General features: G+C 57.8%; 2 protein-coding genes across 2 annotated transcripts; one reads left to right on the top strand and one right to left on the bottom strand.

Annotated features, from left to right (window-relative positions):
- The first annotated feature begins 1,241 nt into the window (after nt 1-1,241).
- Nucleotides 1,242-4,534, top strand: Ptgdr2 (prostaglandin D2 receptor 2). Its single transcript, XM_076844663.2, has 2 exons — nt 1,242-1,325; nt 3,311-4,534. Exon 2 carries the CDS (start codon nt 3,320-3,322, stop codon nt 4,532-4,534), a length of 1,215 nt encoding a protein of 404 aa, XP_076700778.1. The 5' UTR covers nt 1,242-1,325; nt 3,311-3,319.
- A 1,686-nt stretch (nt 4,535-6,220) lies between these two features.
- Ccdc86 (coiled-coil domain containing 86) lies at nt 6,221-12,157 on the bottom strand. The gene is made up of 4 exons (XM_077108723.1): nt 10,992-12,157; nt 8,676-8,805; nt 6,780-6,854; nt 6,221-6,601 (listed from the first exon to the last, which is right to left on the bottom strand). The coding sequence occupies exons 1-4, from the start codon at nt 12,107-12,109 to the stop codon at nt 6,482-6,484; spliced, it is 1,443 nt and encodes a 480-aa protein (XP_076964838.1). The 5' UTR covers nt 12,110-12,157; the 3' UTR covers nt 6,221-6,481.
- Between the last annotated feature and the right edge of the window lie 524 nt (nt 12,158-12,681).

Raw genomic sequence — 12,681 nt, 5'->3', positions numbered from 1 at the left:
CAGTGCCAGATGCAGACACTGGCGGTCTGGCTGCAGGGTCCTGGGGCCCCACCACCATGCGCCCTGCCTGAATGGCCTTCTCATGGATCAGTGGGGGGGGGGGCAGGGATGGGGGCACTTCCCCAGGGTGGGTGGAAACAGCCACCTGTTTCTCGGGAGGCTGCAGGCATCTGTGTTTGGAAGTCCAAGCCTCCCTGGCCCAGGGCAGAGGCCGGATGAGCAAGGTCCCCACTGCTTCACCCTCGGGGCTGGTAGAAGTGCTGTCCTGCTTATCCACCCTCCACCCTGCCAAGCACCAGGCTGTGCGCCAGCCCAGGCCTCAGTGGGACACCCTGCGCTGTGTCCTGACTCGGAGCTTCACATGTTCTATTGAGCCTCTGCGGACTGCTGTGAAGAAAGGGTGTCTGACCCCCCCAAAGCAAAGCAGAGGGTGAGGTTAGGGAACGATGAAGTGCAAATTTTTACAGGATTCAAAGTTCTCTTACCCCAGGGCTTCCAGCCTATTCTAAATGAAACCCGGACAGCCTTGGCCTCTAGCCTATGCCCATTTCTCCCCCAGCGGGGGAAGAAGCTAATTTCTTCGAGCACTTACTCTCTCCTCTAAAAAAATACAGAAAAGGGCTGGGGATGGGTCAGTGGTGGAGCCCCCCGACTCCCCTCGGCCAGCCCTCGCCTCTGCCTCAAAGCAGACACTGCTCCTGCCTATGGATGACAACGCGGGGCTCAGCAGGGGGAAGTGACCGGCCTCTGGCTGTGGGTGTGGGGCCAGCGCTGGTGGCCAGGCCTCCCACGCTCCTCCTCTCCCCCTGCTTTCCTGGGGTCCCTGGTGCACAGGCACCCATGCCACTTGGGGACCTTCCTCTCTGAGGACTACGGTGTCAGAAGAGAGCGGTCCAAGGAGGGTGGAAAGCAGGGCAAGGCATAGTCCTCATCCTCCTGCACACTGGTCACTCCAAAGCACACCCCTGGACATACCGAGCCCCCACTTTGCTGCACACAGTGATGGCCCCGTGCACACTTGCAGTGTCCTTGGGCGGCAAAGACTCCACCATAAAGGACCGGGTGGAGCAGGGGCTGCTGGCAGATGAATGGACGGTTCTCCATCACCAGCATGAGAGCTTGGTCTCTGGCTGTCACTGCCTCCTGCCCCCTGACAGACACACAAGCACACGCACACACGTGCGCGCACACACACTGGAGCTGACAGCTGTTTCCTCCCTCAGCCTCACTCCTCCCCTCCCTCCGCCTGCCCCGCGCCTCTGTCTGGCTGCTGCTAGGAGCCAAGTGCCTGCAGGGCTGGAATCCTGTGCTCCCTCTGTGCCCAGGTAAGGAGGCCAGGGTCCAGGGCTGGGTAGCCTTAGTGCCCTCTCTGGACCCACAGGAGAGGGCAGAATTTTACCAGAACAGAGGGCTGCTACCAGACAGGATGGCAGAGGAGTGAGTTCACCAGACGGGAGGGAACTTGCTGCTCAGAGGGTGGAAGGAGTCAGCTTTCTCAGGCGTTAACTAGAGGCCAGGCACAGTAGCAGTCGTCGACCTGGGGGAAGATGGCACCAGCAGGCTTGAGGTAACTGCCCAGGTTTGCCCAGCCTGGAAGCCAAGGAGCCTGGAATCAAGCCCAGGACTTGGACTCCCCAAACTTGTGTTCTTGGGCCCCTGCACCCCAGGACCCCAGCTGCTGGGACGGAGGATGGGGGCTGTCTCTATAGCAGCCAGAGGGACCCAGGTAGATGGTTCCAGAGGGTCCAGCAGGACTGTGCTCTCTGAGCATCCCGTGGGACTCAGGCAAACATTAGGGCTGAGAGGGGTTGGCATGCACCGGGTGTGCTGGAAGAAGAGTCCCAGCCCCTGCTGCAGCCGAGGACAGAGAAGCCACGCTTCTCTGCTAAATGGGGTCTCATGGGGTTATTGGGAGGCAACTGCAAACTAGAAAGCTTGGGAAGCAGCACCATTCTCAGGGGACACAGGCCAGCTCTCCTCCCACCCACCTGCAGAGCTCAGCTTCAAGGGACCCATCTCCCAGGGAAAGTCTAGTGTGGATCCCAGGAGCCCAACCTTCGAAGAGCGGGATCCCTAGAGGGAGTGGATTTCCTCACCCTCTGCCATCCTAGCGGGCCAGGTGTTGGGCTGGGAAGAGGAGCACTGGAGGCCATTGCTCCCGTCTTTCTCTTCTTTCCTCCATCGTCCCTGGCTTAGTGCCACACTGTTGCTCCTCTGGGTGGCTGTGCTGCTTGGGTGGATTGGCGAGTTCTTCAAACACTCCTGTCTCAGTTTCCTCATCTGGAAAGTGGCAGGGACAGAGCCTAGCACCTTTCTCCCAGAGCCATGAGGAAGATGGGCACCTATGCAAAGGACCTTCCAGGGTCCCTGGCGTGTCATGAGTGCCCAGCGCAACCTGAGCTCCCATGCCCTGCTCTGTCCCCTCTCCATCGGCTTCACCCGAGTCTTCACCGGAGGGCTCTGGGATTCTCTGAGGCTGTGAGCATGTGTGGCTGTGTGCTGTGTCTGTCAGATTCTGACTGCTCCAGCTCCAGCTCAGTGACTGGATAAATAGCTTCTGGGGGGTGTGTGGGTGAGTGAGAAAATGAACAGGGGTGGGTTTCCTGGGATTGGTAGCATTGCTGTGGCTGCCCCTAGGAGGAGGGTTTGTTGGGTACCCCGGGGCCATCGGGTGGGTCCTTGTGCCCAGCTCTCTCTCCTCTTATCTCATTTCCTTTCCTACTATCAGAGGAGGGGCCAGCTCTGCTTTTTGCGGTCAACACACCCAGCCAGCCACCTCTGTGTGACCAACAGACTCCGGAGGACCTGCAGAGGCAAAGCCTGGGGTGCTGGGGAGGGCTGGTGGAGAATCCTCCTCCTGCCCGCTTTCTCCAGGTGGCTGCAAAGCTCTTGCACCATATGGGGGCTGTGTCCATCCACCAGTGCTCTGGGGCAGCAAAAAGGAATTCTGCACGGCCTGACCTCCATTAACCACAGTTCTGTGGACCAGGCCTTTTTGCATATTAACTCATGAGTTTATTTTATTTTTATTCTGATAGCCCATGAGTTAGAGATAGTTATGAGGAACACCCACGTTACAGGGGAGGAAACGGGCTCAGGAAAGTTCAGTGACTTGCCCAAGGTCCCACAGGGAGCAGGTGGTGGAGCTGGGATGTTGGTCACTCCAACTTTGCTCAATGTCACTGGTCCCCAGTGGCCCCACCTATCACATTGGCAGGTCACCTTATCTCTTAGCAAGGTTCCCAGGGCTCTCTCTGGTTCTTAGGGTGTCCCAGCTCAGCCAGACTCAGAGTGTCCTTCTCTACCACAGAGCTCCGTCATGTTGGCCAACACCACCCTGAAGCCACTCTGTCCGCTCTTGGAGCAGATGAGCCAACTCAAGAGCCACACCAACTCCAGCATCCGCTTAATCGACCACGTGTCTGTGCTGCTGCACGGGGTGGCCTCGCTGCTGGGCCTGGTGGAGAATGGACTCATCCTCTTTGTAGTGGGCTGTCGCATGCGCCAGACGGTGGTCACCACCTGGGTGCTGCACCTGGCACTGTCTGACCTGTTGGCCGCTGCCTCCCTGCCCTTCTTCACCTACTTCCTGGCCGTAGGACACTCATGGGAGCTGGGCACCACCTTCTGCAAACTGCACTCTTCTATCTTCTTCCTCAACATGTTTGCTAGCGGCTTCCTGCTCAGCGCCATCAGCCTGGACCGCTGCCTGCAGGTGGTGCGGCCAGTGTGGGCGCAGAACCACCGCACGGTGGCCGCGGCCCACAAAGTCTGTCTGGTACTCTGGGTCCTGGCTGTGTTCAACACTGTGCCCTATTTCGTGTTCCGGGACACCATCCCGCGGCTGGACGGGCGCATCATGTGCTACTACAACGTGCTGCTCCTGAACCCCGGGCCTGACCACGACGCCACGTGCGACTCGCGCCAGACCGCTCTGGCAGTCAGCAAGTTCCTGCTGGCCTTCGTGGTGCCGCTGGCCATCATCGCCTCAAGCCATGCGGCTGTGAGCGTGCAGCTTCGCCACAGGGGTCGCCGGCGGCCAGGTCGCTTCGTGCGCTTGGTGGCGGCCATCGTGGCCGCCTTCGTACTCTGCTGGGGGCCCTACCACATCTTCTGCCTGCTGGAGGCGCGGGCGCACGCAGTCCCTACGCTGCGGCCGCTTGTGTGGCGCGGGCTGCCCTTCGTCACCAGCCTGGCCTTTATCAACAGCGTGGTCAACCCGCTGCTCTACGTGCTCACCTGCCCCGACGTGGTGCGCAAGCTGCGGCGCTCGCTGCGCACAGTGCTCGAGAGCGTGTTGGTGGACGACAGCGACCTGGGCGGCTGGGCAGGCAGCCGCCGCCGTCGCGCCTCCTCCACCGCCACCTCGGCCTCCTCCCTCTCGCTCGCAGGCCGCCTCGCGCCCCCGCTCCGCTCGGAGCGTCTCCTCCGCTGGCTTCGAGGCAACAGCGCAGCGCCTTCGCAGAGGGACCGCGCACGATCCCAAGACGAAAGGGGACCCCTGAACCGGGCGCTGAGCACCACCTCGGATTAGCCCAACGGCCTGCGCGGCCCGGAGCGCAGCGCTCGGACCTGCTTTCTCCCCAAGGCAGAGGCAAGGCTCCAATCAAGCGTCAAGACCACCGCAAGGCCTCGTGAGCGCTCAGGAGTCAGCCTTTTGAAGCGACCTGGGTTCAGAAACGACCGAGTTGAAACCGGGCTTCTCAAACCTTGATGTGCCTATAAGTCACCTTGGGATCTTGTTAGTTTACTTCAGTGGGTGGGGCGGGGCGCGGGAGATTCTGCTTTTCTAATACTTCCCAGGCAGTCACTAGGTGCTGCTGATCCAAGGACCACACTCGAGTAACAGGAGGCTAAACTCATAATTATGACTTCTTAGACTAGCAGACAGAGTCCCAATGGTACAACTCCCTGGAGCCCAATTTTACCAGCTGATGTGACTGTGGCAGGCTAGGGTAGGAGAGTTGTACAAATTTTTGGAGTAAAATGAGAAAGGTGTGAGAAGCACCATTCCAGATTAAGGCCTTCAGGTTCGGTACTCAGCCAAGGTTTGAACTAGATGCTTTCTTCTGCAAATCTTAAGGATTAGCTTCTTGGGGTTCAGGGAGCTTAACTGTGTTGTGTGCAGGGTCTGCACCCCGTTTACTCCATTCCTATTCTGAGAGCACATCTAAGACCTACCCAAGCTATTTAAGGTAGTACTGTCCAAAGCCCCAGGGGTGCCATGATCGTGCTTGGGAAACCTGGGCTAATCCAAGTCACTGTGCATTGTTATTGGAGGTCTAGCCTTTGGTATCTGAATGGACACAGCAATTCACAGCACATGACATTTTCTAGTGAACCTGACCATGGCATCCTGAGCTCTGGACAGGACTGGCATCCTACAAGATGCCCTTTGGACAGTTAATCCCAAGGTCTTTGCAGCACCTGCCATCTGCCCACATGGGGAATGGGGAGCATCACTTCCAATGGATGCACATGTGTAGCACTGTGTAGCACTTCCACCGCATGGTCCCCAATGCCTCTGCCCACCACGGACTGGAGGGCAGACTGCTGTGCCTCAGGGCTGCACGCCAAGGACTGATAGCTCGTGCCAGCACATATTTGTTTGGTTTGCGGAACATCAGTGGAAAAGCAGGGATAAGAAAGTCTTGTGATCTTGGTCCATTACTCCTGACCACTTAAGGCTGGGGCCACCAAGGACCAGGGTGGCCAGCTGTTAATTCTGGGTGCCAGGCAGGGCAGCCCACAGCACGTGCACTGCAAACTGGATAGCCAGATGTCACCATGTGTGGCCTCCTGCTCTGTTTCTCAGCACTTTTCACACCAGACACACCACAGACTTGACTTGCTTATGTTTTTCCCATCAGAATAAAAGCTCCCAAGGGCAGGGTCTGTATTCCCTGGTGCCCAGAATTGTATCTGTATACCAGAGGCATTCAATAAATACTTTTGTTGTAGACCAGATGGACACGGCTTAGATCTGTGGGACTTCTGCAGTCTGGTATAGGAAAGGGGCTGCTAGAAACTGACTCTGCTTCCTGCAGTCTCCCCATTTTAAACCTTCAGTGTTCAAGTGGGGAGGAGCTAGATTCAGTTTGCTGGGGGACAGTTAGCGGGGTGCAGAAGTAGCCAAAGCAGCCTCTGGAAAGGTGTAAGGGACTTGGGTTCCTGGCCTGAGCTGGACCCAAGACCCTCAGACAGGACACATACTGCTAGCTCAATGAGAAACCAGACTTTACTGTTCTTAGTCTGAAGGTTTTTGGAGGATGGGGAAGGAGAGAGGACTGGAACCTCTTCCCTCCCCTAGGCTCTGCCCCCAGAGACATGCCCAAGAGTCCTGTCCAGGGTGGAATCCCTGTCTTGAGGCCACAGAGTTGGAGTGCTGGCTCCAGCAGAGGTGTCTGACCATTGACCTGAGAGGCCAGATGGCCATGTCTGATGTGGTTGTTGGTCTTGGAGGGCCTTGGCTGTCCTGAGTTCAGACTTTGGCTGCTGGCCGCTGGGGTGGCTGTTTCTGCAGCAGGGCTAGCGTGTCCCGCTTCTGAATGGAGCGCAGCTGCTTCTTCTTTGCCCGCTTGAGCTTGGCAGGGTTTCGGATCTGGGGGTGGGAGGAGAGTCATTAGTATGCCGGGAGGAGCTTCCCTGTCCCTGTGGAAGAGGGAAGCCACCCTGCAGGGGTCTGGGATCACAGCAGGAACAGATATGGGAAAGGCACCTCAAAGGCCTCACCTGGCCTAGCCATGTCTGCCTCAGCCAAGTGGCCGGGGGACACTTACCACTTGGACCACCTCAGCCTTCCGCTCGTTCTCCAGGCGTCGCCTCAGGTTCTCAGCCCGGCGCTGTTTCTTCTCCTGGAACACACAGGGGCACACAGGCAAGGGAATTGAGGCTGGGAGCTAAGGTGGCCCAGCAGAGTGAGGGCTGGTCAATTCCCAGTAAGTGGGGGAAGGACTTCCATCTGGGCTCTGTGTTGCTTCTGGTGGTGAGCATGGAAGCTGGAGACCAATGGGAGGGCCAGGAGAGCAACACTCGTGCCATGGGCCTGGCGTCCAGATGCCCACTGTGCTGGAAAGTCTGACCCTCACATTAGAAGGAGTGTACCTGGACAGACACCTGAGAAAGGGCTTAACAGGAGGACTGCCTCCCTCCCTGGAACTTTGCAAATGCCTGGAACAGGCTGTTTACCAAACTGATCATCAGCTGTCAGGGTGGTGGATCCCCCATTCCCACCTTCCCAGGGTCTCCCTCTCCCCCAAGGCCCAAGTGCCACAAAATGTGAGGCCTGGGCTCTGTTGGTGTCCCCAGGGAGGAGGTGGGGCTGGGAGCTGAGCTGCCCAGAAGAGGCTCTGAGGGATGTGGCCCAGGTTTGAGTCTTGACTGCTACTGTGGGTTGGGACAGTCCAGTTCCAGAGCATGGGTCCTACCTGGACACTGGAGGAAGACAGCTGTAGTTGCCAAGCCCCGAGTTCACTGCTTACTGCCTGTGTGACCCTGGGTGAGGTGGCCTCAGATAACTGCTAAACAGGTAAATGCCTCAACTCCCCCATATGGAAAGCAGGGCAGCCACAGTACCCGGCTCCTGCAAGGTTAGTGGACGAGTGCATACGCAGGTTTTAGACAGCATCCTGCTGTCAGGACACTCACAACCTAGATGGGGTCTGTCCTGGAAATTAAGCCATGCCCTTGACTATGCAGAGGGTCCCCTGGAAGGCCCAGGAAAGGGACATCAGCTCCCAGGCTGCTGCATGGTCAGGTGTCTCTCTTGGCTTTGTCAGCTTGGGGTAACAGGATGGCCTGGGCCCCTGGGGAGAAAGGAGAAGTGAGACTTGGGCTCCTGCGGTGTCGGGGGAGGTATGGGCTGGGGCTGAGGAGAAGGCAGCTGTCTTGCTTAAGAGGGAGCCAGGGCTGCACAGGAAGTGAGGTAAGACCTCAGCACATGGAGGTAGCCACACTGTCTCTAGGGCCATGCCACAAGCTGACCTGGGCCAAATCAACAGGTAGAGTGAGTTATCTGACACTGGATCAGTGCTCCTCCTGCACCCTGGGGTCACCAAATGGGCACGATCCCCAATAATTCTGGTGTTGGGGGACAGCACTGCTGCCCAGTGCAGCCACCACCTGGGTTTTTTGGATGCTGCCTGCTGAGTGCCCTCTTCACCCCTACTGGGTAGAGGCCTTGGTGATGTGGGTGAAGCTGGGACATTTTACTGCCTGGAGATTGAAGATGTAGATATGAGCCTCTAATGGACATTCCTGGCTCTAGGATGAGTGACAGGTGTAGGGACTGTCCATGTGCTGGTGTGTGGAAGCCACTTCTTGAATGACGCAGCAAAACCGGGGACAAGATTTTCCAATCTGTAGGCCTTTCCCAACTGAGCAGGTCCTGGGGAAGGGACCCTGATCACATCTCACTGGATGCTCCTACCACTGGTGAGGGCCTCCTGGGGTTTCTTTCTGGGCTCTTGCACCCCACTTTAGAGCCTCCTGCCCATCCTTGACCCACAGGCCCAGGCTGAGCTGGATGACTTACTGCACTTCTCCACCCTGAGGGTCCAAAGCTGGGCCCTGGGGCTCAAGGTCTTCGACTGTCAGCCTCACCCGGCTCCTGCGTGCCTTACAGAGGCATGCACGCTCAGCCCCGGAACTGCAGCCTTGCCTGGCTGGCCTCTCACCTGGCGGCGCTTCTCCTTCTCCTCCTGCAGGTGCCGGGCAAAGTCCTTGGTCAGTTTCCTCTCCTGTCGCTCCTTCATCTTCCGCTGCCAGGATGTGCGCAGGGGCTTGTCCTGAACCATCTGGGAGAACCTGGAGGGTTAAGCAGGGGCTTGTGGGATGTGGGGGTGACTACTCCTGCCCCGCTGCCCTCACTCTGGGCTCTGGGCCTTCTTTTGCAGGGGGGAGAACACCTGCAGTGACGGGCGCTTACTCCCTGAGCGAGTTAAGCAGGGGGTGGCCGTCCTGCTTCCCAAGGTGAGGCTGGGAAGGTGGCTCTCCCCCTGGCTGGGACGCATGAATGGAGTGGGCATTAGGGGATTTCAAGGAAGTCAGGACCTTCTGAAGAGTGGCGATGTTTTTAAGAGTCATAGGAGAAATGAACACTCTCCAAGGAGGCGACCTGCGAGAGCTCATAGGCTTTAAAACATTCTAGGGAAAAGAGAGAGAAAACTGCCCAGGACAAAGGTCTTGAGGCCAATGAAACGCTGAGAAGTGTCAAAACTGGCGACGGGAACATGGAGGTCACGACCCTATGCTCTCTCCAGGTCTGTGTGCTCAAAAATTTCCATCATAAAAAGCAAAACAAAGCAAGCCTCCCAGCTCAGTCCTCCTCCTGTCACTATTCACTGTCCCACAGACTGACTGGCACTTTCCTTTTACCCCCAAGGCTCCTCTGCAGAGCCTCACAGTGGCCTTCCTGTTCCCTGACCAAAGTCTTCTGAAAGAGTTCCTGTTTCCCCACATCCACTGTAGTGTGCCCCAAACTGTTCCAGCCTCTGAAGGCCCGTGTACATGCTGGGCATAGTCCACTCCTGTCCATGGGAAGGGTCAATACAGTTCTTCTGGGCCATTCTCTCCCCTTCCACGGAGTCGGGCACATGTATCCCAGAACTTGACTCCAGGCCCCTCCATGCAGAGCCTGGTTCTGCCCCTTCCCACTGCAGTGCCAGCCTCTGGCCCCAGCACACCCTCTCCTGCTCCCTCTCTCACGCCTCTAGGGCCTGCTGTTCTAGACCCATCCTCTAAAAACAAAAGAGTGCATACTGCCTGGACCTCCTCCCTGGTATGAAAGCTGGGATTTCCAAACTCGGGTATGAGAATCCTGAAAGGACAAGGTGGGGGGGTCCTGGAGTCACCAGAGCCACAAGACTCAGTGGTGTTTGGGGAATTTTCTGGGATGGGGGAAATGCTCCACACCTGTGCCGTCCAGTACAGGAGTCTCCACTCACAGGGCTGCACAGCCCCTGAATAGCTTGGGGTTAAGAAAGTAAATGTAGATTTCATTCAACTTTAATTTAAATAGCTATACGTGGCTGATGGCTTGTGGATTGGGTCAGTCTAGTTTCAGAGCATGGGTCCTACCTGGACACTGGAGGACAGGCCAGCTGCCAAGTGCTGAATTCACTGCTTACTGCCTGTGTGACCCTGGGTGAGGTGGCCTCTGAGACTTCATCTCCCACATGGAGATGAGCATTGTGCCCTGAGCATGTAATGGAAGTCAGCTGGGGCCAATGACCTCCTTCCCTGCTCTACCTGCTCCTCTCTTTCCCCTGTGCTGGGCCCACCCACTCCTGCTCAGTAAGCTCACCCTCTCTCAGGGGTGGCCCCAATGCCAGGACCCCAGTTCCTCAAGCTCGACTTGCTCATCACCCTCTTCCCACTGCAACCAACCTCCTCATCTGGTTCTGTGTGGCCATCAGTGGCCCCTGTCATTCTCCTAGACCTTCTGGGACAGGGAGGAGGGGCAGTACCACCAGCCACTTCTCCAATCCTCCAGCTTCAAAGCCTGTCTGATTGTCCACGACTCATTTAGCCAAGCCCCTCGGAAGAGCACACTGTTCTATATAATCAGGGCTTGGTGATTTTTTTTTTTTTTTTTTTTTTATCCTAAGCGCAAATAACTGTAACAGATGACAGTGGGCGAAGACCTCACTGCTTTTATCAAGTAATGGCTGGTTTACTCGCGTCTGCCTCCCTATTGGAGACAGCGGACAATGGGAAATGTCTGTTAAATGAATATGGGACTTAGGTGATTGCTATAGGGGAGATCCATAAGGACCCCAGGAAAGAAACCATGAAAATGACCTTTGAGGGCCTGGTCTCACCCTCCTGGGATCTCAAGCATTTTTATCACATTCTGACTTTGATCACCTGTTGGTTGACACCCTCACTGAAGAGAGCTCCTTTCAATTCTGGGCCTCAGGGTTACACCAGGGTAAAGGCAGGGCCCAAACACATAAAGAACCCCATCCCTGCCATGCCGTCCCCCATTTCACCTCTTCTTGGAGCGGTCCTTCCATACTCTCCCAGATTTGGGCTTCCCCTTAGGGATTACAGGAAGCTCCTCCTGCTCCTTCTTCAACTTCTTGGTCGCTGGGGCCTGCACTGAAGATCCATTTCGCTTCTTTGTGCTGAGGCCGCCTGTCACCTTTTCTCTAGATGAAAGTGGCTTGCTTGGCTCCTGCTGGCTCCCAGGGGAGTCAGGTGCCCTGGGCGTCAGTTCCTGTAGTGGTTGCGATGGCTCCGGACCCGGGGCTTGCAGACCCGGGTAAGGCTCTGCACCTGGCTGCAGCTGATGTGGGGGGGATCCCGGGGCCAGCTCCTCCTTACACTGGGCCACCTCTGACTCCAGTTCTCCTCGATCCTGGGGGAAATTCGGTGATTCCTCACTTGGCTTTGGCTGAGGTTGACGGAATTCCGGACTCGAGTCTGGTTGTCTTGGAGGTGACTCCAGGCCTGGCTTTTGCTGATGCTGGGGGGACTCCGGGCCCAGCTCTGGCTGTCTTCGGGGAGACTCTGGGCCCGGCTCCGACTGTCTTTGGGGGGATCCCAGACCTGGCTCTTGCCGTTGCTGGGCAAACTCTGGGCCCGGCTCCGGCTGTCTTCGGGGGGTCCCCAGGCCTGGCTCTTGCCGATACTGGGGGGACTCTGGGACCGGATCCGGCTGCCTTCGGGGAGACCCCAAACCTGGCTCTTGCCGATGCTGGGGGGACTCTGGGCCCAGCTCCGGCTGCCTTCGGGGGGACCCCAGGCCTGGCTCTTGCCGATGCTGGGGGGACTCTGGGCCCGGCTCCGGCTGCCCTCGGGGGGACCCCAGGCCTGGCTCTTGTCGATATTGGGGGGACTCTGGGCCCAACTCTGGCTGTCTTCGCGGGGACTCCAAGTCTGCACACCGCGGCAGGCTGGGTGATCCCGGGCTTGTTTCCCGCTGACGTCGGGGAGACTCCTGGCCGAGTGGCTGCACATTCAGAGTAGACCCGGGCTCCCTCGTTTCTTCTAGGTTCGACTCGACCTCCACAAGGGCCCGTCTCGCCCGCGAAACTGAGGCGAGACTCCCGGGAGCTTCGGGCTTTAGGCCCTCCAGCCTCCGGCTGCGCCTAAGCGGCGTATCCATGGCCCAGCCTGAAAGTTTCTAAACCCGAGTCCACGTGAAGTCTCCGCCAGTGGCGCCTTCCTATGACGTCAGAGACGCCCCGGCCTTGCCGGGCTGGAAGGGCTGTTTCCGGTGAGTCTGCGTTGGTGAGGGGCAGGGAGTCGTCTGTCCGGAAGGGGCGGGGCTCATCGGGCGCCTGCGCAAAGCGCATGGGCTCGGCCGAGACCCGCGAGTTTTTTTGAAGGGTTTCGCCTTTATCTTCCTCGCGAACGTCGTTTTTAGGGATGAAAGGAGAATGTGCGGGCAGAGAAGGGAAAGGGGCAGGGGACCATTTCTGGTGGAGAAGAGCATTGGAAAACGGTTCGAGGAGCCGCTAGGCAAGGCTGGATGGAAAAGCCGCCAACCCCGTGCAGTTGGCCGGCGCGCCCGGTTTCTCGTCTGTTCTGTGTGATTTTGCTCAAGCTTAGTGCATCTGAAGTGGCCCTGAGGGTCCCCGGGGCGGAAAACCTCAGTCTGTGTTGAACGCACACACCGTTGCCGCCTTCTCCCATCCTGTACCTAAGGATGCCGCCAGTGGCCGCCCCTTGCCAACG

Source organism: Callospermophilus lateralis, chromosome 2 (assembly GCF_048772815.1).
Source record: "Callospermophilus lateralis isolate mCalLat2 chromosome 2, mCalLat2.hap1, whole genome shotgun sequence".
NCBI lineage: Eukaryota > Metazoa > Chordata > Mammalia > Rodentia > Sciuridae > Callospermophilus > Callospermophilus lateralis.
The sequence above is the reverse complement of the archived record's forward strand: the minus strand, read 5'-3'. Positions and strand labels throughout refer to the sequence as shown.

What these genes read in the sequence shown, in the direction of transcription:
- Ptgdr2 (XM_076844663.2), top strand. Translation starts at nt 3,320, where the DNA reads ATGTTGGCCAACACCACCCTGAAGCCACTCTGTCCGCTCTTGGAGCAG.
- Ccdc86 (XM_077108723.1), bottom strand. Translation starts at nt 12,109, where the DNA reads ATGGATACGCCGCTTAGGCGCAGCCGGAGGCTGGAGGGCCTAAAGCCC. An exon ending in AGAAGGAGAAGCGCCGCCAG is followed by an intron (nt 6,855 to 8,675) that starts GTGAGAGGCCAG and finishes TGTGTGTTCCAG; the next exon opens with GAGAAGAAACAGCGCCGGGC. An exon ending in AGGCTGAGGTGGTCCAAGTG is followed by an intron (nt 6,602 to 6,779) that starts GTAAGTGTCCCC and finishes TCCCACCCCCAG; the next exon opens with ATCCGAAACCCTGCCAAGCT.